Below are 26,048 nucleotides of genomic sequence, written 5' to 3' on the forward strand. Positions count from 1 at the left end.
TTAGGAAATCCTGCATAAATTAGGAAATTTGGAGACCCTGACTTTGTAATGCTTGTAATTGAAAGTCCATAAAAGGCTGAGTAGCACTTATCCATTCAATAAATATTTATTGAATACCTACCATATTCGCTGGTGGCTCAGATGGTAAAGAATCTGCCTGTAATGCATGAGACCTGGGTTCAATCCCTGTGTGAGGAAGATCCTCGGGAGAAGGGAATGGCAACCCACTCCAGTATTTTTGCCTGGAGAATCCCATGGACAGAGGAGCCTGGTGGGCTACAGTCCATGGGGTCACAAGGGGTCAGACACAACTGAGCAAATAACACTTTCACCATATTCCCTTTACTGGTCCAGGCACTGGGATGGAAATGATGGAAAATACAGACTCTAGGTGCAAGTAACTTAGAGTGTGGGCTTCCCACGGGACTCAGTGGTAGAGATTCCACCTATCAACGCAGGAGACACAGGGTATGGGTTCAGTCCCAGGGTTGGGAGGATCCCTTGGGGGAGTCCATAGGGTTGCAAAGAGTCAGACACAGCTGAGCACACACACAACTTAGAGTGCCGTGGCAGGTACATGTATGGCTGGCGGAAGGATGAGGAAGCTTGAAAGCGAAAGTGACAGGCGCTCAGTCATGTCCGACTCTTTGGGACCCATGGACTGTACAGTCCATGGGATTCTCCAGGCCAGAATACTGGAGTGGGTAGCCTTTCCCTTCTCCAGGGGATCTTCCCAACCCAGCGATCCAACCCAGGTCTCCCGAATTGCAGGCGGATTCTTTACCAGCTGAGCCACAAGGAAAGCCCTGAGGGAGCTTAGAATAAATCTACTAGTCAAAGATTCTCAATTCACAATTTCTTTTCCAACTTTTTTTTTTTTCCTAAGAGATGACTGATGGCCTATGTATATCAGTTGCTAAGTATTTCTTTAGCAATTAGTGAATAGCCATCATAATAAACACCCTCCCAAATCTTACCACCACCCCTAATCCATTGCCTACACTGACCTCCCTGTGACCCAGCAACTAAAGGGACCAACCCAGACACACCATGACCCTATGTCAGGGCTGGTGCTTATTCTGATAGGATGCTTTCAAATGATTTTTTAAATAATTTGAATAATACTATTGCCTGACAGAAAATGGTCACCATGAAATTAATCAATAATTTATCCCCTTAAGCTTCAGTTACATACTCTGAACATTTTTGTTTAGTTTTCAGTGAATGCGCACGTGTGTGTATACACATGCATATTTTTCTGTTGTGGATGGGAGCAAGGGAATCAAAGCAAAATTTATAGGATGAAAAAAGGATTTTAATATGCAGCTTCCCTTGGAGCAGAGTTCAAAACATCGCCCTTTATCACTTTGAGGCCAACTGCTGATAAGAAAGTGTAGACACGTGCTTAAATGTCTTTGCAGTGACCCCAAAGCATGTGGTACTCTGTATATCCAGCAAGAAAACACACTAACTCACACAGAATCAGTGGGAATGGATAGGACTTTATAACAGAGGTGGTAGGAAATTTGGAAACTGAAATGATTTAGTTCAAAAATGAAATATGCAAATGCTCCCTGGAAGTATGGTCATTACGGATACTTATTTGTCTGAGTTTAGGAAATACAAAAGATATTCCTTAAAGAGATGTCAAATTTGAAAAAAGAAAGAGGGAGGAAAACAGTCACTCATGGCATATGAATCTTGTGCTTCAGCTGGGGTGTGATTCTGGAAGGTCTTTGTCATCAGAAGTCACATCCATGAACTGTTTCTTAGAGTACTCAGCTGACTTCCCCAAATTAATATGATGAGATCTTGAACAGTTCTTTGGTGGAAAATATCAATAGAACTGATGTTCATTCATTCATGTACATCTCAAATCTTACAGGTTTTTATTCAGGTGAGGGTTTTTGCCATTCCAGTCCTGGACTTTTCTCTAATTACCCAGCTATCTCTGAGGAAGCCAGCAATTCCTCTAACAAGACATAACCACCTGGGACAGCCTGTGAGGACTCTCTCAAAACCTCTTATTGTCTATACTTGTCCTACCTGGCTGGATGTGCTCAGAATGCACTTTTTAAATTTTCATTTTATATTGGAGTAGATTTGGTTAACAATGTCGTATCAGTTTCAGGTCACAGCAAAGTGATCTGGTTGTATATATCCATGTATCTTTTCTTTTCCAGATTCTTTTCCCATAGGGAGGGATAAATTGAGAGGTTGGGATTGACATATAGACACTGCTATTTGTAAGATAGATAACCAAAAAGACCTACTGTATAGCACAGGGACCTCTGCTCAAGAGTTCATTTTAAAAGGGGCAGCAGATCTTATGATGGTCTGTACAGGCTGGAGAGTGGGGAGAAGAAGCAAGAATTGAACTAACTGAAGTAACACATGGGGTAAATACAGTCACCAAAGAGTTCTTTCTGAGCAGGACCTTAAAAAAAGAGAAAAACACGAAGTGGAAATTAAGAAGTGAAAAGAGCAAAAAGAGAGACGTGCTGTGCTGTACAGTCTTGTAATTTTGCTGTGTTTCCCATCACTGGAAGAGTTGAAGAGTTTCAGGATGTTTACAAGAACTGGTGATGTGTTCCTACGTGTCCTAGAGCCTTAGTGAACTTCCAGCGTCCACAGGAGAATAAAATAGAATCTCTGCTTGTCATCTTCAGGGTCTGCCTGACACACTCAATCGTGGCGATATTGCCAATGCAGAGCAGACCTCGTGTTTATCCAATTATCTGCCAGTAATAACAAAGCAGGTCCACCAGATCCTGGGATTTCCTGCAACTTCAGAGAGCATAACACTGCTTCTTAATTAATGTCTTTGAGGAAGACAGAAAGCATGTGGAAATGAAGCACAGTGATAATCAATAACTTCTTTTCCTCCAATCAGTAATCAAGCAAATAGCATGTTAAAAAATTTTCCAGCATTCTAATATGAATATATTCAAACACATAAAAGTCTGTATCACCTAGATTCTACAATTAGCATCTGCTGTATTGCTTTGGGCTTCCCAGATGGCACAAATGTTAAAGAACCTGCTTAACAATGCAGGAAATGCAAGAGACTTGGGTTCAGACCCTGGGTCGGGAAGATCCCCTAGAGGAGGGCATGGCAACCCACTCCAGTATTCTTGCCTAGAGAATCCCATGGACAGAGGAGCCTGGCGGGCTACAGTCCATGGGGTGACAAAGAGTCGAATACGATTAAAGTGACTTAGCATGCACACATGCATATTGCTTTATCATAAACCTGTTCCTCTACCAACCCATCTTATTTTTGATACATTTCAAAATAGATTGTAGACATAGGTACATTTCACTCTTAAACACTTCTGCAAGCATACAATTGATTAGAGTTCAATATTTGTTTCATAGTCTTTTTGTTTAACTTTTTATTTCACACTGGAGTATAGCTGATTAACAATGCTGTGATAGTTTCGGGTGGACAGCAAAGGAACTCAGCCATATATATACTTGTGTTCATTCTCTCACAAACTATTTTCCCAACCAGACTGCCACAAAACATCGAGCAGAGTTCCTGTGCTATACAGTAGGATCTTGTTGGTTATCCGTTTTAAACATAGCAGTGTATACATGGCCACCCCTAACTATCCCTCCCCTCCACCCATCCCCCCTGGAAACCAGAAGTTTGTTCTCTAAGTCTGTGAGTCTGTTTCTGTTTGGTAAATAAGTTCATTTGTATCATTTTTTTGTAGATTCTGCATAGAAGCACTATCACATGATATTTGTCTTTCTCTGACTTACTTCACTTAGTATGATCATCTCTAGCCCCATCCATGTTGCTGCAAATGGCATTATTTCATTCTTTTAAATATGATTTTCCTCTTCAGAACCCATAACTAATGGTGATGACAGAAGTATAAAATCAAATGAACACTTATGAAGTACTATATTTTGACAAACCTATGCTTGGTATATTAGTGACGTTAGGTAAGATAAACTGTCCAGAGAAGGGAGAGATGCCTTTGAACAGAGTAGTAATCACCAAAGATTTCATGAAGGAAGCAGGAACTGATCTATGCATTGGAGACAGGACATGTTTACGTAGGAGGTTTGGAGGGAGGAGGGCATCCAGAGGCAACAGCTTGGATAGAAGCACTGAGAGTTCATGGATTGATCAGACGAGAACATGGACTTTTCTTGAGGTGCAGTGGTAACTGAGTCATATTTGGTGGGGTGGGACCAGTTAATAGAAAACCATAAAGGTAGGCAGATAAATTGGCCACAATTCAGAGGCAATGTAGATTCATGGTAGATTCTTGCTTAATGATGCTAGAAAACTATTCCAGCAAATGAACTAGCCAGAGAGAATGGGCAAAGAAGACTGACTCTTCCACAGACTTTAGAATTGGTGCTAAATAATTTGTGATTACAAAGATTGGAGGGTCAATTAAAATAAAATTGAATTCAAGACATATGTTGGGGAGTGGGGTGGTGAAAAAGGCTCCAAAGCCTTCATCAATCCACATGGTCAATGAAGAAGGAAATAATAAAAGTGGTCTTTGAAGATGAAAACAGGGGGCATGTCTGGTTTAGTGAAAAGAATGGTGATCATGAGCTCTAATGACATGTGTCAACTGTTGCCCTGAGGAGAGAGCTATGCCAGGGTCTCTCCTGGTGGGTATTTGGTCCACACAGAGTGGCTTTGATGGCTGAATCTCAAGAAATGTGTATGGTGTACAAAACCCATAGGAGCCAATTTCAAATAATCGCAAGACACAGGTTTTGAGGGCAGCCCCTTGCCCAGTCTGTGGTTGGAGACTGAACACTCCATCCGCATCTGTCATCTTGCGACATCTCCGCAGCGTAATGGTCCAAAAACCCACTCTACACACATGGCATCTCTCCTCGGTCTTGCTTGCTCTGATCTGGAGGATGTGGGCTGCACGTAGCTGGCCATGTTTGTTCCCTGGCAGAGAAAGGATAAGACTGGATGTGGGTGGATAGGTAGGTGGGAAGGTAGGAATGCAACCATAAATAGCTTGTAAGAACAATGGATACCATGGAAATGCTTTGGGAGCATCCTGTATAACAAAGGGAGCCAAAAATTAAAGAAAGGTGGGAAAGAAATGAATCACCACCAAAAATAAAGAGGTAGATTGTTCTCTCTCCCTCTCTCTGCCTCTGCGTCTCTTTCTCCCCTTCCCTTCCTTTCTCTTATGTATAAATATGCATATACACCTCTACACACATACTCTCACCACACACATAGTGAGACACAAAGCAATATTTGCAATACATCACTGAGACAAAAGCAGGCTGCAGAACAATATATAAAAGACAGTTCCATGTCTTTGAGGGTAAAAATGATCAGTTACTGTCGATCAATTTCATGTGGTTTTCTGCTAATATATGTAGAAGCATCTATGTGTGCATATCATTTTACACATATAAAATCACAAGGGAAAAAAGAGCTTAGACTTGTATATATCATTTAGCATAATGGTGGTTATCTCTTGATGGTGGAATTAGGCAGGGTTTTCTTGCACTTATCTATTTTTTTTGATATAATAACTGCAGTAACTATAAATAAAAAAGTTTTGAAGAAAGCATAACAATTTAAAATGCTATTAAGAAACACTTTTTTGCATCTTTAGCTTTTACATCTTTAGCAAAATCATTAGAAGACTGAGTTATAATTCCTTATTATCAATTTCCATTTACCCAGTAGATATTCTTGGTGTATATGTTAGACCCTGTGAAAACTGGTAGGATTTCCCCAAACCACAGATCAGCTGCCACTGGCTCAGAATTACATTTCTCTGCCTCTAAGATCCTTCTGGACCCATCTGTACACTCCAGCTGCCCCAGAGCCTCTTAAAGAGGCAGAGAGGAACCAGAGTAGAGTACACAGAGCCTTGGATTTTATTAGGAAGTGGGGGTGCCCTCAGTAATCACAAATACACAAATCCCAGTTAATTAGAAGTTCTTGGAGGATGGCCCAGGCATGGGTATTAAAAAACAAAAACAAAAACCTCCCAGATAATTGTAATGTGCAGCCCATGTGAAGAACCACGGCTTTCATAGATTAATTTACTAAAGGGGTCATTTGAACCATGGCCTTGGAGAGAGGTGAAATTAAAACACGATTTGGTTGACCAAGGCCAGTAGCTGCGTGGCCCTGAGCCTTGTGAGAAAATGATTATGCAAAGAGAATGAAAGGACATGACCCGTGAGGTGAGCTGTTCTTGCATAACACCATGAGGTCTGGGAGCGGATAGTGAGGAGCCCTCTCTGGAGTTCACGGTAGAACAATCTCTAATCAGACATTTCAAGCTAGGAAAACGGTCTCTGAGAGCAGCTTGCTGATGAGATACTGGCATTTCACAAAGTACAGCAGAACCCAGTGTTGATGCTGATGCCAGGGGACTAAAGCCCTCGTGGGCATCAGTGACTTCCAACCTTTCCCATGAGAAGATGCAGGCGAACACATGTGCCAGATCTTAGCATTGTCACCAATGATAGAGAAGCAGCCATTTGAACACTTAACTCTGTTTCTGAAATTCATTTTATGTGGATTTGTATGGAATGTCTTTGGTAGTTATTCTAAAGATTTATAGGGGTGGAAGCTAGGGCACATGGAGGTCTTCTTGTCCCTGTCCTTTTTATATATCAGAGTAAAGTTGCAACTTGCCCTTGGTGCCAGCAAGCAGAGGCCAGGAGTCAGCACACATTCCTTTTGTGTTTGGGGGTTTTGGGTTTTTTGGCTGCGCCGGGTCTTAGTTTTGGCATGTAGGTCTTCGTTGCAGCATGTGGAATGTTTAACTGGGGCATGTTGGATCTGAGTTCCCTGACTGGGGACTGAAGCTGGGATCCCTGCATTGAGAGCGCAGAGTCTTAACCATAGGACCACCAGGGAAGTCGTTAGGCACATGTTTCTTTATGTGTTCAACTACCCCTGAAATTCACTAGAGTTTCTGACTTGGAGCTGTGCCTGGTTCCCATGCAGCAGCACGTGGGTCACTTGTGTCCTCTGAACAAGTATGATGATCATATTTATAAAGTTAAAGTTATAGTATTACTTATAAACTACTATTTATCAATGCTAAACGTGTGCTAGCCCTCTGCTTCATGGCTTCCGGGTTCTGTTCAATCCCCGGATCCAACCTTTAAGAACCTTATTTCTCCCACTTTACTGTGGGGAACACTGAGGTCACAGAGATAGATGAAGACAACCTGAGACTTCTGATCCCGAGAGTCTGCGCAAATCCCACTGCCAATGATGACGACCCCAGAGCTGGAGGTCGCGAGGTCAGAGAACAGTGTGGTCCTCTGTCCGGGGTCCTTAGCCTTGGAATTTTCATCCCCAACCACACTTCTCATTTTTCAGAACTGTACCAGGTAGAACCACCCCGTTTTTGTTTTTGTTTTTACAGCTATATTCAATGTATTTTTCCTAAAAGTAGTTATATATCTCACCTGTTTTTAATCGATTTTCATTTTGCTACCCGGCATAATCTTCATTTCTGTGGTTTAGTGGGAAGAAAATACTGTTAAGCGCAGCCAGAGCTCCGAACAGCTGTTCTGCATGTCTCTTTGAGTGGCCCTAGCAATGCCTCACTTTCAGATGTCTCAGCCTTGGCCTGCCAGCAGGGCTGTGCCCATGCCAAATGCTTTCCGATAGCGTGCAATAAGCAAAAACTGAAGTCAGGTTAAAACCACCAAAGTCGTTTTATTCTGATTCTTGAGTGCATTAGCATCTGGACCTTGGGAGTTTCCACCTGCTCTCAGGAAAACTAATATGGCATTGAATCTGTGCAGTCAGGGAAATGCAAGCTTTGGGCTTAAAGAAACCTGACTGTAAGAATCTGATCATATCAATTTAAACAAATTATCTTTTGTGAGGATTTTTTTTTCAAGATTTTTTTGAATGGGCCATTTTTTAAAGTCTTTATTGAATTTGTGACAATAATAGTTTCTGTTATATGTTTTGGGGTTTTTTTGGCCGTGAGGCATGTGGGATCTTAGCTCTCTAACCAGGAATCAAACCCACATGCCCTGCCCTTGGAGATGAAGTCCCAATCACTGGACCACCAGAGAAGATCCAGGATTTCCTTTTTAAAAAAGATTGGCCAGAAATCACCCTTAGTCAGTGAACTGTCCCCTTACTGTAAAACAAAACAAAACAAAACAATGGTGGTCCATTTGCAGAAGTAGGATTTACACACAACTTTTAAAAGCTACCTCCATCACAAAACAGATGGCAAAATACACAAGAGTTGTATCTGAAACACATGGCAAGGGTTTTCTGTCAAAATCAGTCTTTAGGGCAGGAGTGGGCTAGGGTAAGAGATATTCCGTGAAGGATTTGGAGCCTAGCTATGACTGTCTGCCTGGGAGGGGTTAAGATGCAGTCAGCCAGATAATATTTACAAAGTTCTCAGATATGTAATGTGTGAGATTTGATTCCGTTCAAAACATAATCCAGAATGACAGTGTCTCACCCTGCTTGGCTTGCCTTCAGGCTAACAGGGGAAGGAGAGAACCCAGGGTGACCTTTCAAGGTCCCCTACTTGATGGCACTCTCTGAATGTTAGCAACAGTTCCTGTGCTTGCCATCTGATGGGGTTCCATCGACACCCTAAGAAGCCACCAATGAGAAAGGTGACGCACCCTGCAGATCCTCTGGAATTTAACATACAGTCTGAAGTGTAGTCTTCCTGGGTTTCTGCCTGGTGGTAGAGTCGTGTTGGCCTGGGATGGGACCAAGGGCAGGGTAGTGGTCAGTGGAGGGACTGTGGTGTAAGGCAGACAGAGTCCCAGGCACCGTGTCTCCAAGTGATTTGCAAGATGACTGCGAATTATTCAGTGATGGAAGATGGCAGGAAGATGGTGGATGAAGAGACGTGAAAAGAATATATGGATAAATATAAGGATAAATATGTCTAGCTCACTTTAGAAAAGATTGAGTGTCTCTTCTCTGTATCCATCTCAGCTGACCACTGCCCTGCTCAATACCAGGATCAGAAGAACACCTTTCCATTAAGATCATCCGCATTTTAACAGATAATTGAGATCTGAAACAAAACATAATTTCTTAAAAACAAACCTTCAACACACTCACTATACCACATCTATACCCAACAAGAACAGGAAAAAAAAAAAAAACCAGCAGAGTTTGGAACTATTTACCTAGGCCATGGTAACTGCAAACCAATGCGGGATCCCTTTAAATATTTATTCATGATTCATTTTTCTACCATCATATGTAGTGAAATGCATTCCTTACCTGAGCAGACTTCTGGCTGGATATAAAACAGGGCAGGCTGCAAGCTCACTGCTCTCATCATGCTGATAAGAATCTGGCAAATGCAACAGAGAGAAACTCTAGTAAGCCTGAGGGAATTTTATTTTAAAAGAATGAAGCAATCATCCTAGAAAAAATACTGCCAAAGAGAAAAAATTTTTTTAAATTAGAATGAAAAGGAAAAATAGGAACAACATAATCCATAGTGTCTGCAGAAAGAAAGTGTTTCCTTTATAGAGGTAGACGTGAAGGGATATAGAATATATATCTGCTCCATGTGAATTTATTAAATGCAACTTTCTTTTTTTTTTTCTCTTTCTTTTAGATAAAAAACCTCTTCATGAAATAAAACCCCAAAGTAAGTTATTTTTCCTCTTGCGGATATCATTTGTTCTCATATTTGCTGCTTTACTGTTATATTTGTTTAAAAGCCAAACAGAATTGCAGTTCCTATGAAAGATCCAGGGCTCTTGGGGGGAGGTTTCTTCTTGTTGGGTTTGGAGTCACGTATCAGAGGTTAAAATGGAAAAGAAATATGCACACCCCTCCCCTCCTTCAGATTAAATCTCTGCTTTGATTCTGTCCACTGGTAGCAGTCCATTTCTCTACAGATGTCATCTAGGACTCTTATTTCTGAGATTTATCTCATTAAAATTTATAAATATTTGTCAGTACAGGCTTTCACAAGAGCAACCTTGAACAGTAGCCTGATTACAGAACTTTCCATCTAGGAGTGGAAGGGGGCGCCTGAGAGATCAACCCTGAAATCCATGGCAACTGATTAGATTAAGAGCCACAGTGAAATAGCCAGGAATTGAACCTAATGGGGGGGGAGGGGTAGATGCTGGCTGGAGCTCTCTGTCTACTGGCTTGCTTCCTGGCGAAGACTCTGCCTTCCCTCCATCTTGGGCATCTACCAGATTTGGGGAAGGAGCACAGCTGGAATGATTGGCAGCTCCACCTTCAGCCTCATGGTGCTCAGACCTGGCTGAACTTGGGGGCCACCTGGAAGCCTTTTATAAATCCCAGTTCCTGGGTTGTCACCCCAGGGAAATCACATGAGAAGAGATTTAGAACCCAAGAATCCTCAGTTTTAAAAGCTCCCTAGGGGATTTCAATGTGAAGCTCAGATTGAGAACCAGTGTCTTAAAAAAATATTCTCAAAACTTAGATAAGCAACCACATGCATCAGAATCTTGGGATATGGTGGAAGCTGGTTAAATATGACCCTCAAAAAAATAGAACAAATTAATCTGAATCCCTGGTACAGGGTCAGGGAGAGCTCTTGAGAATCTACATTTTAATATGTTCCCCCAGTGACTCTCAGAAATATGTAAAGTATATCAGGGTGTCATATAGATCTCAAAGTCCATCTGGAAGGGCATCAGCAGTATAGCTCTTAGCACTGGGAGAGTTTGGTTTGTAAAGCTTGTGAAAGATGTTCTTGACTAGTATCTCCCATTTTAGTCTAAACCGAACAGCTTTTGATCTTTTAAATCCTAGGGTATTAAAATTCAAATAGCTTGGGAGACTTAACAGCTTTTATTAGCCACCTTCTTTGAAAGAATTAAGACCCCTGAAGATAGACAGAAATTGGTATCCAGGGAACAAGGGTCAGGAGGCATCAGAGAAAAAGATACACTAAAGCTGTGACGTTCCTATTTCAGATGTTGCTCCAGGCAGGCTTGAGATAGAAGGGTGCCATGACTTCCAGAGTCGGAGAACTCCGCCAAACAACAGAAACAAGCTTTCTTAATTTGTTTTCCCTAGCATCTGCTGCCCATGGGCAGCGGCTTTTAAGTCATGCATGGTGGATTTGGAACTCCATAGGAAGACAGACGATGTGGAACCCTGGTTGTGTGTTGTGTGTGTGTGTGCGTGCGTGCGCACATGTGGAGAGAGGGAGAAGGAGCAGGTCTATGAATATTTATCTGGTCAAGACCTCGGGGTTTCCCTGGAGTAAGTGGAATCCTTCACCAATGCCTCCTGATCATAGAGTGCCCCGCCCCGCATCCCCTGGTCCCCATGTCAAGCACAAGCAAAATTATGGGTAGCCATGTGGCAGCCAATATGTGTGTATGTTTTTAAAGATATTTTTATTTATTTCGTGGCTGTGCTGGGTCTTCTTTGCTGTGCACAGGTCTTCTCCAATTGCCCGTGAGTGGGGACTACTTTTTAGTTGTCCTGAGTGGGCTTCTCATTGCTGTGGCTTCTCTTGTGGCGAAAGGGCTTCAGTCATTGCGGCTCCTGGGCTCTCGCACACAGGCTCAGCAGTTGCCATGCACAGGCTGAGTTACTCCGTGGCATATGGGATCTTCCCGGACCAGGGATTGAACCTGTGGCTCCTGCACTGGCCGGTGGCTTCTTTACCACTGAGCCACCAGGGAACCCTGCATGTGTATTTTTTTAAAATTAATTTCACGCTTAGTTTGTGAGTCCAGTGCTGTTCTAATTTGGTTACATCTGTACATCCAGCCATGAAACCCCCAGGAGCTATTTCTAGTCCTCAGGGACTTCCTGAATGAGTTTTTGCTTGGGGTTCTCACTCCTGTACACCGTGCTTAATTGGTGGATACTGCTGCAGACTCGCTTAAACTGTTTTAATTTGTGATTTTCTAAAAATAAAACCTTAACAGAATCAATGTGATTGCAGAAGGCTCCCAGAGGCACACGATCAGGGTTCTGGAGGCTGCGTGGTTAGGAGTGCATCATACAGAGGCAGGCTGCAGTTTTGTTTGGTGAAAAGGGGGGCTTCGTCGAAGACTCCATGAATCATCACTGATGCAAAATCAAAGTCAATTATGAAGATAATTGAGAAACAACCTTTCTCTATATATAGCCGTGCACGTGATCCTCTGCAAGGCGGGGCGGGTGGAAGCCATCTCTCAGAGCCTCCCGCACAGATCCATGTGAGGCAGACTGAGGAACCGGCTCTGAGTCGTGGGGAGGTGTGAAAAGAAAGTGAAGTCTGAAGGTATCTGTTGGCAAATCATAATGACAAACTGGGGGAAATCTGTGCTCGGCATCGCTCATGAAAGCACTTATTGTAAATGAGATAATTTAATCAATTACGTTTCCTAATGTACTAAACTGAATGTTTCATTTTCTGCTTCTGCACATCTTAAATTATCTTCAGGTGCTTTATGAGATTTAATCATAGTTAATAGAAACTTCATTACCATCAAATGTGCTTTCAATAAATGTTGTGTAACAATGTCAGGAAGTGCAGTAAAATATAGTAGGTTCTGAATGGCAAACACGCACCCCCGGAGTCAGGCTGAGAAATGGTCACATGCATACAGTGAGACTCCCGGAGGCTTGGGAATGAGGCTTTGCTAAGAAGCTCCCCAAGGAGCAGCTGGTTCAGCAAGTTCACCTTAGGGATGAAAAGGAGTCAGGTACCCCCCTAGAAAACAGCTCAGAATGTATTCTTTCTCCATCTCCTTCCCACGTAGTTTGGTAACTAATAGAAACACACACTAAGCCCAAATCCCATTCCCTGGTCAATTACCTCCAGGATTTTGCCAGTTGAATGTCTCCCAGTTACCCAGATCTCAGCTTTTTCAAAACTGAATGCGTCCTTCTCTGTCTCTGTTTTTAACCCAGGCCTCCTCCCATCTTCTCTCATTCAGTGAATGCTGTGCCTTCAACTTGGTAGGGTCCCACACCTGCACAGCCGCCTAGACTGCTGTCTTTTTCCTCTCCTTTCTCCAGCTCAGTACTCAGTGAATCACCACCGTCTAACCATTCTGCCACGCAGATAGATCAAGTTCACCAACTCACTCCATTTTCTGTCTTCCATACCCCTCCCTCCATTCGGCATCTTTTTATTGAGTATCCCCCATGGGTGTGGACATGTTCTAGGTGGTGGAGAATCAGTTTTGAGCCTGCCAGATACAGTTTCTGCTCCCTTGAAGCCTGCAGATCTAGTGAGGGAGATGGGAAAAAAACACAGAAAATTATATATAGAAGGCTGGGTTCCATGGAGGTGGTGACAAGTGTCATTAAGAGAAATAAAGCAGAAGAGGCTCAGGTAGGGATGGAGGGAGTGTTGCTTTTTTGTGTAAGCTGTTCAGAGAAGGTCTCTGCAGTAAAATCACCTTTAAGAAGACACCTGAAGAAAAGCAAGGGAACAGACATTCTGGATATCTGGGAGGAGAATATCCAGGGCAAGGGAAGAGTGGGATGCCAAGGCTGTGTGATGGGAGGCTGCTGTGGTATCCAAGGAACAATTAGGCTAGGTATCTGAGCAGAGTGGCAAAGGAAAGAGGCATAATAGCTCAGGTCACAGAAGTGGGGCATGGGGGGAAAGTACCAAGTGTATTATAGGCCATGGTAACGACTTTGACCTTTACTGTGAGTGAGATGGAAAGCTATTGAAGGTGTTTATTCATAGTAACATGACCTAATATTTTCAAAGATAAACTCTACCCACTGCGTGGAATGTAAACATACAGGGAACCAGAGCAGAAACAAGGAGATCTGTTACAATGATCTGTTATAACAAGAGTCTATTCCGATAATCTAGGCTATTACAATATAACTTATATAATAACCTAGATTCAAGATCAGTGTGGCTTGGGCCAGATAGAGAACATTGGAAATTGTAGAAAAGGTCCATAATCTGGATATCTTTGGGAGGCAGAGTCAAAAGGAGTTGCCGATGCATTAGAGTATGAGAGAAAGAAAAGCATCAGGAATGATTCCAAAATTTGAGCTATGCAACCTGAGGGATGGGCTGGCCATTACTGATCTGGGGAGAACTTGGTTTAGCATATCTGGAGGGAGACTCAAGAGTTCAGTGTTATAAGTGCTACATTTAAGATACTTCTTAAACAGTCAGTTGAATATATGAGTCTGGAGGTCAGAGGAGAATCCTGGCAGTGACATAAATCTGGGGCTTGTCAGTGTCCAGAGGATATTTAAAACCAATAGGTTGAATGAGATCACTGGATAATGAGTGTGAACAGAGAACATATCTGAGGCCTCGGCCCTGAAAGATATCCACACTGAGATATAGGGCAGGTCAGAAGTTACTGCGCAGGAGACAAAAAAGTAACAGCCAGCGAGTGAGAGAAAAGCCAAGTAAAAGGAAAATGGTGTCCATACAAAAACTGAATATTCGGGACAGCTTTCTTCCTAACCCGGATTTCTACCATTGCTTCCTGTATCTGGAGTTGGCTGATGTCAGCTTATCCGATCTTTTAAAAAAACATCAATTCTGGTCACATCACTTCCATGTTTAAACCTTTACAGGAGCTGAACATTATTTTTAAGATAAAGTACAAGGTAACTACTGTCTATGGGATCTGGTCTCAGATGGCATTGTTTAGTCATATCAGCTTCTCTCAAGCTGCTTAATCATTAGGTATTACCCTTTCTACCCTATCAACTTCCTATATTCTTCCACCAAACAAAGCTTCTTAGTTTTCTGAACACCCTGGGCCCATTTGGGCATATAGTTCTTTATATGTTGTTATGTCTGCCAGAAAACTTTCCCTCCACCTAATCTTACCGTGTTGAATGAATCCTTCCTTCAGGCTTCGGCTTGGGTCTTGCCTCTGCAAAGCCCCTAAAGGCTGAGTTAGTTACACCTCTAACTAGCCGATTGTCAAGCAGTTTCCCTATTTCTATCCTGTATGTTCATTGCGTTTATCCCAGGCTGAATTCCCTCTCTGATAGACATCCTTCCGGTCATCTGGTAGACAGTATAGGGTCTGTTCACCCTTATGCTTGTGGCATTTACCACCCTCCCCACGTGGTACAGTGGTAAAGAACCTGCCTGCCAATGCAGGAGATGCACGAGACATGGTTTCAGTCCCTGGGTCGGGAAGATCCCCTGGAGGAGGGCATGGCAACCCACTCCAGTAATCTGGCCTGGAAGATCTCATGAACAGAGGAGCCTGCTGGGCCATAGTCCCTGGGGTCACAAGAGAGTCAGACACGACTTAGCGACTGAGCACGCACGCAGTAGTATGTATTAGATGTTCAATCCATACTTGTTATTATGGTCTTACATCTTCCCACTAACTCCTCACTGAGGCTTTTATTGTTAAGGTGAAAATAAAGACTTTGCTTTTATGTATTTATTTTAACTCATTCGTGTAGTAGATATTTATTGCACAATTATTCTGTATAAATAGTCTTGGCCCCGTGAAGCGTGAAGGAAACAATAAGAAATGTTTCTTTCCTACAACCTCAGTACAAAGTACAAGATGACAAGTGATTTGAGAAGAGGGGAAGTAAGGAGGCAGTATTTAATAATCATCTATTTGGTGCCCAGTGCTAGGTGACAGTCCAAACGGGAAGTTTCCCAGAATCATTTCTATCAAAGAATGACCCCAATGTGTCCTTGTGTGTTGGTCGCTCAGTCATGTCTGACTCTTTGCGACTCCATGGATTGTAGCCCACCAGGCTCCTCTGTCCATGGAATTCTCCAGGCAGGAATCCTGAAGTGGGTTGCCATTTCCTTCTCCAGTGTGTCCTTACAGTCTAGAAATTAGGTATTTCTCGTCGCCTTACTGACAGTCCACTCTACATCTTTTCCCCCAAGTACACTGCTTTCATCTATGGTGGAATAATGTGGGTTCTGGGAATACACATTCTTGGGTTAGAGAACTCCTCAAAAGATGCAGAGTCCATACTGGCGGGTTGGACATTCTTTTTCATGCTGTATAGACTTGAATGGTACCTTGAACACATAGAACTATCTGCAACCTTGAACCATGCAGGCATGCTCGCTCAGCCACGCACTCATGTCTAACTCTTCATCACCCTATAGACTATAGCCTGCCAGGCTCCTCTGTCCATGGGATTTTCCAGGCAAGAATACTGGAGCAGGTTGCCATTTTCTCCTCCAGGGAATCTTCCTGACCCAGGATCAAACCCACATCTCCTGTGGCTCCTGCACTGGCAGGCAGATTCTTTATCACTGAGCCACCTGGGAAGCCCACATTGAACCTTCAGTTCAGTTCAGTTCAGTCTCTCAGTCGTGTTCGACTCTTTGCGACTCGATGAATCGCAGCACGCCAGGCCTCCCTGTCCATCACCAACTCCTGGACTTTACTCAAACTCATGTCCATCAAGTCGGTGATGCCATTCAGCCATCTCATCCTCTGTCGTCCCTTTCTCCTCCTGCCCCCAATCCCTCCCAGCATCAGGGTCTTTTCCAATGATTCAAATCTTTGCATGATGTGGCCAAAGTATCGGAGTTTCAGCTTCAACATCAGTCCTTCCGATGAACACCCAGGACTGATCTCCTTTAGAATGGACTGGTCGGATATCCTTGCAGTCCAAGGGACTGTCAAGAGTCTTCTCCAACACCACAGTTCAAAAGCATCAATTCTTCGATGCTCAGCTTTCTTCACAGTCTAACTCTCACATCAATACATGACCACTGTAAAAACCATAGCCTTGACTAGGCGGACCTTTGCTGGCAAAGTAATGTCTCTGCTTTTGCATATGCTATCTAGGTTGGTCATAACTTTCCTTCCAAGGAGTGTCTTTTAATTTCATGGCTACAATCACCATCTGCAGTGATTTTGGAGCCCCAAAAAATAGTCAGCCACTGTTTCCCCATCTATTTCCCATGAAGTGATGGGACCAGATGCCATGATCTTAGTTTTCTGAATGCTGAGCTTTAATATCTTTAAATTCTCAGCAGACTTCTAGGTCTTTAAACTAACATTAGGTGATTGGCATCAATGCTAATCTTCTAGCCATGCTTTACAGGATAATTTTTTTTTCTATTTTACCCATCATTTTTCATCTCCTGCTGATTATTTTCCATCACATAAATATAGCATTTTCCCCAAATTGCATGACTTGTTTGTCCTTTAGAATCATTCCTACTGTGAATCAATTCAACCTGAGCATATGTGCAACATCTGTAATCTTCTTACTGCTTGCAATCTTTTTATTATCTAATTTTTATCCCATCATAAGTGTATGCCTTTTCTTATGAACATTTTTAAGAATATCGTTGACCTTATTGGACATGATGAAGTTTCCTTCACTAAATACCCTGGAACTAAGCACAGCCACAGTGAATAAGTGATAGAATATAATGTTCTTCAGCATCAGAATAACTCAGGGTACTTGCTAAAAATGTGAATTCACAGGTCCCATCTCCCCACGTATTACTATATTCAAAGTTAGAACTTATATCCTGAATTCCCAGAGTAGAAAATGAAAGTGAAGTCATCTTCTCAAGGGCTGGATTTCAAATCCTGCTTTTTGAGTCTCTTTCTCATTTTACCTTGGTCTTCCTGATGGGGAAAAGGACAGTTCTTTTGCGATCCAAAGGCAGAATTACCGGATAAATAGAGAACCCTTGGTTACATTTGAATTTCCCATCAGCAGTGAATACATTTTTGACATAAGCATGTCGCAAATATGGCATGAGAAATACTTCTACTCAAGTTATACATTCTTGATCAGAAATTCAAATTTAATTCAAATTCAAATTTAATCGTATTTGTAGTTGCTTAATCTGGCAACTTTACTGAAAAGAATAAAACATGTCTGAATGTGCATTCTCAAGAAACATTTTATTAAATAGATTATCTGTACTGTCAATCTCGGGAGAATGGTTAGAATTAAAACAAATATTGGAGGAGGGAGCCTTTCAGTAAAAGCAAAACGTCTGAACAACAACAAAAAAAAGAAGTCTACTGAAGTACAAAGTCTACTTGAAGAAAATGGATCTGGGCAGCCCTCATTGTGCTTTGCAGATACTGCTTTTTTTTTTTTTTTTTTTAAGAAGTTGGGATTTGTGGCAGGTCTGCATTGTCAGATGATAGCTACCATTTTTTTTGGCAATAAAGTATTTCCTAGTTAAGGTATAGCTATTGTTTCATTTAGATATAATACTATTGCACACTTAACAGACTACAGTATAGTATAAACATAACTTCTATATGTCCCAGAAAACCAAGCAAGCTGTGCCTGTCTGTATTACGATATTTGCTCTTTGCAGTGGTCTGAAACTGAACCCATAATATCTTCGAGTGAGGTCTGTAATCAGATTCACCTAAAAAGTAGGGTCCGTGTTGTTCAGTTGCTACCAGGGAACCAGTGAAGTTGCTCTGTCATGTCTGACTCTTTGCGACCCCATGGACTGCAGCACGCCAGGCTTCCCTGTTCTTCACTATGTTCAGAGTTTGCTCAAACTCATGTCCATTGAGTCGGTGATGCCATCCAACCATCTCATCCTCTGTCACCCTATTCTCCTCCTGCCTTCAATCTTTCCCATCAGGGTCTTTTCCAGTGAGATGGCTCTTCGCATCAGGTGGCCAAAATAATGGAGCTTCAGGATCAGTCTTTCCAATAAATATTCAGGGTTGATTTCCTTTAAGATTGACTGGTTTGATCTCCTTGCTGTCCAAGGGACTCTCAAGAGTCTTCTCCAGCACCACAGTTTGAAAGCATCAATTTTTTGGTGCTCAGCCTTCTTTATGGTTCAGCTCTCATATCCATACGTGACTATTAGAAAAACCATAGATTTGACTATACAGACCTTTGTCAGCCAAGTGATGTCTTTGCTCTTTAACACACTGCCTAGATTCGTAATAACTTTCCTTCCAAGGAGCAGGAGTCTTAATATCATGGCTGCCATCACCATCCACAGTGATTTTGGAGCCCAAGAAGATAAAGTCTGTCAGTGTTTCCGTTATTTCCCCATGTCAGTTCAGTTCAGTTCAGTTCAGTCGCTCAGTCATGTCCAACTCTTTGCGGCCCCATGAATCGCAGCACACCAGGCCTCCCTGTCCATCACCAACTCCTGGAGTTCACTCAGACTCATGTCCATCAAGTCGGTGATGCCATCCAGCCATCTCATCCTGTTGTCCCCTTCTCCTCCTGCCCCTAATCCCTCCCATCATCAGAGTCTTTTCCAATGAGTCAACTCTTCGCATGAGGTGGCCAAAGTACTGGAGCTTCAGCTTCAGCATCAGTCCTTCCAGGGAGTATTCAGGACTGATCTCCTTCAGAATGGACTGGTTGGATCTCCTTGCAGTCCAAGGGACTCTCAAGAGTCTTCTCCAACACCACAGTTCAAAAGCATCAATTCTTCAGCATGTAGTCCCCATCAAATGATGGGACCAGATGCCATGATCTTTGCTTTTTGAATGTTGAGTTTTAAGCCAGCTTTTTCACTCTTGTCTTTCACCTTCATCAAAAGGCTCTTTAGTTCCTCTTCACTTTCTGCCATAAGGGTGGTGGCATCTGTGTATTGATATTTCTCCCTGAAATCTTGATTCCAGCTTGTGCTTTATCCTACCTGGCATTTCATATAATGTACTCTGTGTAGAAGTTAAATAAGCAGTGTGACAATATGCAGCCTTGGCATACTCCTTTCCCAGTTTGAACCAGTCCGTTGTTCCATGTCCAGTTCTGACTGTTGCTTCTTGACTGGCACAGGTTTCTCAGGAAGCAGGTAAGGTGGCCTGGTATTCCAATCTCTAAGAATTTTCCACAGTTGGTTGTGATCCACACAGTCAAAGGCCTTAGTACAGCCAATGAAGCAGAAGTTGGAGGGTCCATATAGAGGATAAATGAGCGAAAACAGTTGAAAACTAGGTTGGGGCAGAGCAGAAAGTATCTTGAGCCATAATGGAAGCCACTGTTAGAGTGAACTCGATGCCTACTCAAGAGTCATTGATAGGTTTTGAAGTGGCAGAACCAGAACTGTGTTTGGGGAGAGTAAGCCACAAGTTTAACAATTCAGAATGAATAAAGACTGGGGCCTGGGTACCAGGGTAGATGAGGCTGTGCCATGTGGGTGCCTGCTATCGAAACTGAGATGTGAGAGGCACTGGGGATGTTTCAGGAAGGCGTGTGAGTCATTTGGGGAAGGGCTTGATGGGCAGAAAAGGAAAGGTGATTCTTCAGGCTCACGCCTGGTCTCTGATGATGTCATTACTAGAAAAGGGGAATTCAAGAAAATACTTGAAGAGATAAGAACGGTGACCTTATAAAACAGATGACAAGTTTGAGATGTTAGCACAACGCACAGTGGTGTGGTGGTTTTATCCACTGCGCCAGAGGAAATATAGGATGAGGACTTCAGACAGGAGTGGAGGCAAAAGATCCTGATTTAAGACTGTTAGGCATCAAAGTAGTAGTTAGCACTGTCTGATGGAGTGGTTGTGAACAATCTTCAGGAGGAAACAGTGGTTTGGGCAAAAGTCAGAATTTAATAGCATAAAAGAGCAATGAAATGTATAGAAATAGTGAACAAGTTAAATCACGACAGAGCCTGGCAGTGGGCTGAGCCCATGTAAAAAGAAGTAAAGCATGTCTGTACATTCTGATAGGAACGATCTACAAGATATTGTACACAGTGAGGGGGAAAAAGCAATGTAGTAAAGGAAATCATATGGAAGTATAATAATGATTATATAACTTTTAGAGTGAGGATGGTAAAAAAAAAAAAAAAAATGGAAATTACAATTTGTTCCTGAAAGATCCCAAATATACTATCAACAGTGGTTACTTTTATTTTTTTTTTAATTTTGTGTATTTTTTTATTGAAGTATAATTCATTTACAATGTTGTGTTCATTTCAGGTATACAGCAAAGTGATTCACTTCTATATATATATGTCTATCTTTTGTTTTTCAGATTCTTTTCCCTTATAGGTTATTACAAAATATTAAGTATAGTTCCCTGTGCTATCCCATAGGTCCTTGTTGGTTATCTATTTTATATATAGTACTGTGTATTTGTTAATCCCAAACTCCTAATTTATCTCATCCCCTCCCTTTTCCCCTTTCATAACCATTAATTTGTTTTCTATGTCTATGGATCTATTTTTTATATAAGTTCATTTGTATCGTTTTTTCCATGTATGCAATATCATATATGTTGGCTTAGTTGAAGCCATATCTTTCTGGCTTGGTTGAAGGATGAATTTTTTTCTTAGTGTAGTGTAACTTTTTATAGTTCCTAAAGTACTTCCTCCTCCTGTGTGTGTTTTCTATTTATTCTTTTACTTCAACAGGGATAGAGGTTAACTGGTTAGGGAAATTATGATCAAGAAAGGTTTAATGTTTTAAAAATGTTTTTTATAATTCTTTTCAACAAAGAGCTTAGGATTTCATGGATATGAAAAGAGACTGCCTCTTTCAGAGATCTGTCAGGGAGTAAGTCAGGAGAGGGATTGGGGTAGAGGTGATTAGGGAGACCAGGCCGTGTTTGGAGGCAGAAGGCAAGGCAGAGGTGTGGAGGCAAAGTTGAAAGATGCGAGACCAAAAGGGAATAATGAATGAGGCCAGGTCCCTGCGGAGGCAGGAGAGGGCAGACCAGAGCCGGCCTGACACAGAGGAGGAGCAGCTGTTCAGGGAACAGGGAGAGGGAAAGGAAAGCACAGGACGGAGCAGAGGCGTTTTGAGTTGCAGGGGAGGGTGTGTGTGTGCTGGAGGGAAGGGGACTCACATGGAAAAGCGGGCAGTGAGAAGCAGAGGTGATGAAAAAAGTAAACGCAGTTCAGAGTAACTGTTGATGAAAAGTTGTTCTAGGTCATGGGACATGAATACAATAATTATTAGGCTGCAAAGAAGCCCAGGTGGGTTTGCAGAGCACTGGATTTTTGATGATACCCACCAGTCTGGTTGGTGGGTTCCTGCACCGGGGTAGTCGAGCCAGTGCAGGGAGGAGAGGTGCGGAGGCCATCCTGTGATGGTTAGACCACTGGGGAGTGAAGACAGATGGGTGTCCAAACCCTACCTTTGCCATTTTCTCATGCAGAAGCCTCTACCCTATCTGAACCTGTACCACCATCTGTAAAAGAAGAAATAGAATACTTCTACGGCAAACAGATTTGATTGTGAGCATGAGAATATGATCATACCTGCGGTTCTCAGAGAAGCAGGCACAAGCTTAGTGCTCCATTACTGGATTACCCTTGCCATCAAGAGGTTTTGTTGGTGAAATTTTCAGCCTCCGTACAGTAAGTCCCCCACATACGAATGAGTTCTGTTCCAAGAGTACATCTGTAAGTCCTCTCTGTTTGTAAGTCTGACAAAGTTAGCCTAGGTACCCAGCTAATACAATCGGCTATATAATACTCTACTGTCATAGGTTTATAATACTTTTCACACAAATAGTACATAAAAAACAAGCACAAAAAATAGAACTTTTTTTTAAATCTTACAGTATAGTACCTTAGAAAGTACTAATATGTAGTACAGTACAATAGCTAGCAAACGGGGCACATTTGCATCTTTAGACTTTCACACCTTGAAGGCTCATTTGTAAGGGACTTAACTGTACGCTGGTGCTGAATTACATCTCAGAGACAGAGTTTTGGGTGAAATAGAAAGAAAAAGCTTTATTGCTTTGCCAGGCAAAGGGGGCCACAGTGAGCTAATGCCTTCAAGTCTGCATGCCCTGCCCTGGAGAGGGTAGTGAGGAGTTGTATAGTCATGGTTCAAAGAGGACGCGATCAGCTCATGGACATTCTTCTGACTGGTGGTGAGGTGAGAAGGAAACAGCATCATCAGCTTAATGGTTCCAACTGATCTGGGGCCTGTGTTCGTGTGGTTAGCAGTTTTCATCTGGTGGGGGCCTGCTTCCTACATGTCAAGTGTTTATCCGTATCTTTTAGGGAAAAGGTAGTTCGGTGATTCTACCAGGTGGCAAATTCAGAGTCTAAATAGTTTTCAGTTCCCCAGCCCAGCAGCCATTGTTTGTTTTTACATCGTCGCATTTCCCAATCGTTAACTTCTGAGTCAGCCTCTTAGTGCAGAAGACAAGGACACAGGGGCTTGTGTGCGGTTTCAGTATCAGGCAGTGCGACCAGGGCAGAGGTTCACAGCTGGATAGGCATTGAGCCGGAGTTGAGCTGCCTTGGATTGAATCCCTGCTCTGCTACTTAACCGTCATGAGGCTTTGGGCAAGACAAGTGATTTTCTGGCCTCAGTTTCGATATTTAAATTGGCACCTTTTTACAAGTTTGTTGGAAGGATTAAAATGAGTTAATCAGTGTAAATAAAAGACTAGAACAGTACCTGGCATACAGTAAGAGCTACTGAAGAATGTGCTGCTGTCATTGTTAATGACAACAAGGAGCATTTGGAGGGTGGCAAGGTGGAATTGGCTCAGAGGTTAAAGCGTTTACCCACAATGCAAGAGACCTGGATTTGATCCCTGGGTCGGGAAGATCCCGTGGAGAAGGAAATAGCAACCCACTCCAGTATTCTTGCCTGGAGAATCCCATGGACAGAGGACCCTGGTGGGCTATAGTCCACAAGGTCGCAAAGAGTTGGACACAGCTAAGCAACTTCACTCACTTCACTAAGGTGGAAAAACCGAGATGCTGACTGGTGACGGGACTGTGAGATTCCAGGCAATGCAAAGTATCATCAGAACTGCTCACCGTGGTTGCCCAGAGCTGACCACTTTAAAGTTATTTTCTGATGCTTTTTTCAAGGAATGTGGTTTCTCAATGACAAGTATGAACAGTTCGAACAATAACTTCTGTTATGTGCTAGCGTGCAGTTAAATGTTGTGGCACACCCCTCGGTGTCTACGGCCCTGTCTGTACCTCTGGGCCAGGATGAGGCGGGGCTGGGCTAGAGACTGCTGCTTCCTGGGAGTCCAGCGGAGCAGCTAATTCTTCTGTCTTCCATTCATGTTCTCTCTCTCAGCCTTCTCTTTGTGAAGCTCTGTTGTGTGAATTCCTTAGGGATTCACTGCCTTATATACATCAAGTCAAGTTGCTGAGTTTTTTCCTCCTAAAACAAGAGCAGTGGTCATTCTACAGTATCCAATAAGATAAAAAGAGAATACCATATGTTTTTCTTGACTTTTATAGTGCAGTAGAGTTGATTAACGACATTGTGATAGTTTCAGGCGTACAGCAAAGTGATTCAGTTATCCATATACATGTATCTGTTCTTTTCAAATTCTTTTCTCATTTCAGTTGTTCACATGACTTTGAGCAGAGTTTCCTGTGCTGTACAGTAGGTCTTTGTTGGCCCGTTTTAAATCTAGCCACGTGTACATGTCAGTCCCAAATTCTCTAACTGTATGTTTTGAAAGGCATTTTGTTGTGCTCCTTTATTCATTTTGTGTAGCTATCTAATCCTGTAAAATAGATTCTAATCTGATACTTAAACTCATAATATGGGAATTGAGCTAAATTTCCATAAATAAGTGGAGTTAATATGTCTTTCAAATGAGAGTCCTGTGAAGAGAGGAAGGCAAACTAAATAAACAGCCCTTAAATTTAGTCCTTGGGGTACATATGTCACTATGAATGACTAGGTATGATTATAATTCATAAGGACAGGAGCTTGTGAATACCTAGTCCTTGAACTCTGAAGTTCAAAAGGACTTTGAAAAGTCACTTAGCCTTTCTCACCAGCTTTGACCAAAAATATAACTGCAGACTATTGTCAAGTCATGCTGGTTTTGAGAAACTCTAAAGGAGATTTCACAAGCTTCCTCAGAAATACAGCACAGTTGTTTTTTTTAACAACCCTCCTTGTAGAAAAGGTCATTTTAATATCTAACAGAGTCCCAGTTGCTATAATAAAAGACCAGGTCCTCCTTTTCAGCCCTTGTTAGAGTGGGTGATGAGCTGGTCACTAGCTTCATCATAAATGAAGGTTCACTGGGCACCTACTGTGAGCTTCTTTTTAGAACCACGCTTTATGCATTAAAGATCCCCACAAGCCACTTTATAGTTCTCTTTTCTCTAGGCCAAATGAACCCATAAACGTTTCCTTTCCAGGGTCCTAGTTTCCAACTATTAATCTTTGCAGCCTTTCTCTGTAGATAGTTCCCACTCCTTCCAGCAATGAACAGATCCCTCTGTAGTTTCTGACTAATTTGCAATATAAGAGATTTCCCCATCATTTTTATTTTTGTTTTCTTTATCCTATAGATCATGCACAATTTTTTATACCACATGTTGCGCCCTTCTGAACTTGACCTAAAGCTTTCACAGTGCTTGGAGAGAGGAAATGGGGATGGAAACCCGGGAAAGACATCAATCACACATTGATATGTATGACAGAAATCCAGAGGAAAAAAAAAAACACCCTCTGCCCACAAAGGCAGAATAGCCTGATCAAAGCTTTTTGTTCAGAATGAGTTGGAGGAAACAAACCAGCCCCAGATGTAAGAGTGAGCAGACAGATGTAAATGTGTGTGTGTGGCTGTAAGGAAAAGGCGGTCTCTGTGGCAGGGGTTCTACAGTCTCCCTCAGGCTAGTCTGAGTCCAGGGAGCAATCAACAGATAGCTGCACAGGATGACTCACACATTTCTGGGGGAAATGACAGAGAAGTGCTTGTGCCGAGTGTCAAGCAGGTAGGATGCCTTGGCATTCAGGTCATTACCCATCAACAGATCCAAAAAGAGTTCGAGGAGCCATAAGTGATGTCAGAGTTCAGAGAACCAGGGGTTGGCAGGGTTGGTGGACTAGCCAAGGCACAGTCCAGCTGGCTTGGAGGAGGGGGCCCTGCACTGACGGATGGGTAGACAGAGGTGGGAAGGGCCTAGATGCCTAGAGGGATGGGGGGTATATGACAAAGACCCATCCTTATAATCTGAAAGGGGCACAGGGCCTTTGGCTAGCAGGTGGAAGCAGTGACTTCTGATGTTCTTCCAATGAGAGCTGAGTGTGACCACATATGTACACGTGCACATGTGGAGTGGTTCTGCGTGGCACCCCTCCAAGTGCCCATGTGCTCACAGACACAGACATCAAGCCTAAACCTCAGGTTCTCCTGGGGCCAGTCCTGGACACACATGAAAAGGGAATCAATTACA

The 26,048-nt window shown here is 42.6% G+C and overlaps 1 protein-coding gene across 10 annotated transcripts in view; it reads left to right on the forward strand.

Annotated features, from left to right (window-relative positions):
* Positions 1 to 26,048, forward strand: part of UNC5D (unc-5 netrin receptor D) — a 684,626-nt gene that overhangs the window by 533,268 nt on the left and 125,310 nt on the right. For 8 of the 10 annotated variants that reach the window (XM_027529851.1, XM_027529855.1, XM_027529846.1 and 5 more), the window contains one exon: positions 9,597 to 9,629. The exons of the other annotated variants lie outside the window; for them this stretch is intronic. In XM_027529851.1, coding sequence (XP_027385652.1) covers positions 9,597 to 9,629 — 33 coding nt within the window. The remainder of the gene's footprint in view (positions 1 to 9,596; positions 9,630 to 26,048) is intronic. 10 annotated transcript variants of the gene reach the window in all.

Source organism: Bos indicus x Bos taurus, chromosome 27, assembly GCF_003369695.1.
Source record: "Bos indicus x Bos taurus breed Angus x Brahman F1 hybrid chromosome 27, Bos_hybrid_MaternalHap_v2.0, whole genome shotgun sequence".
NCBI classification, from domain to species: domain Eukaryota; kingdom Metazoa; phylum Chordata; class Mammalia; order Artiodactyla; family Bovidae; genus Bos; species Bos indicus x Bos taurus.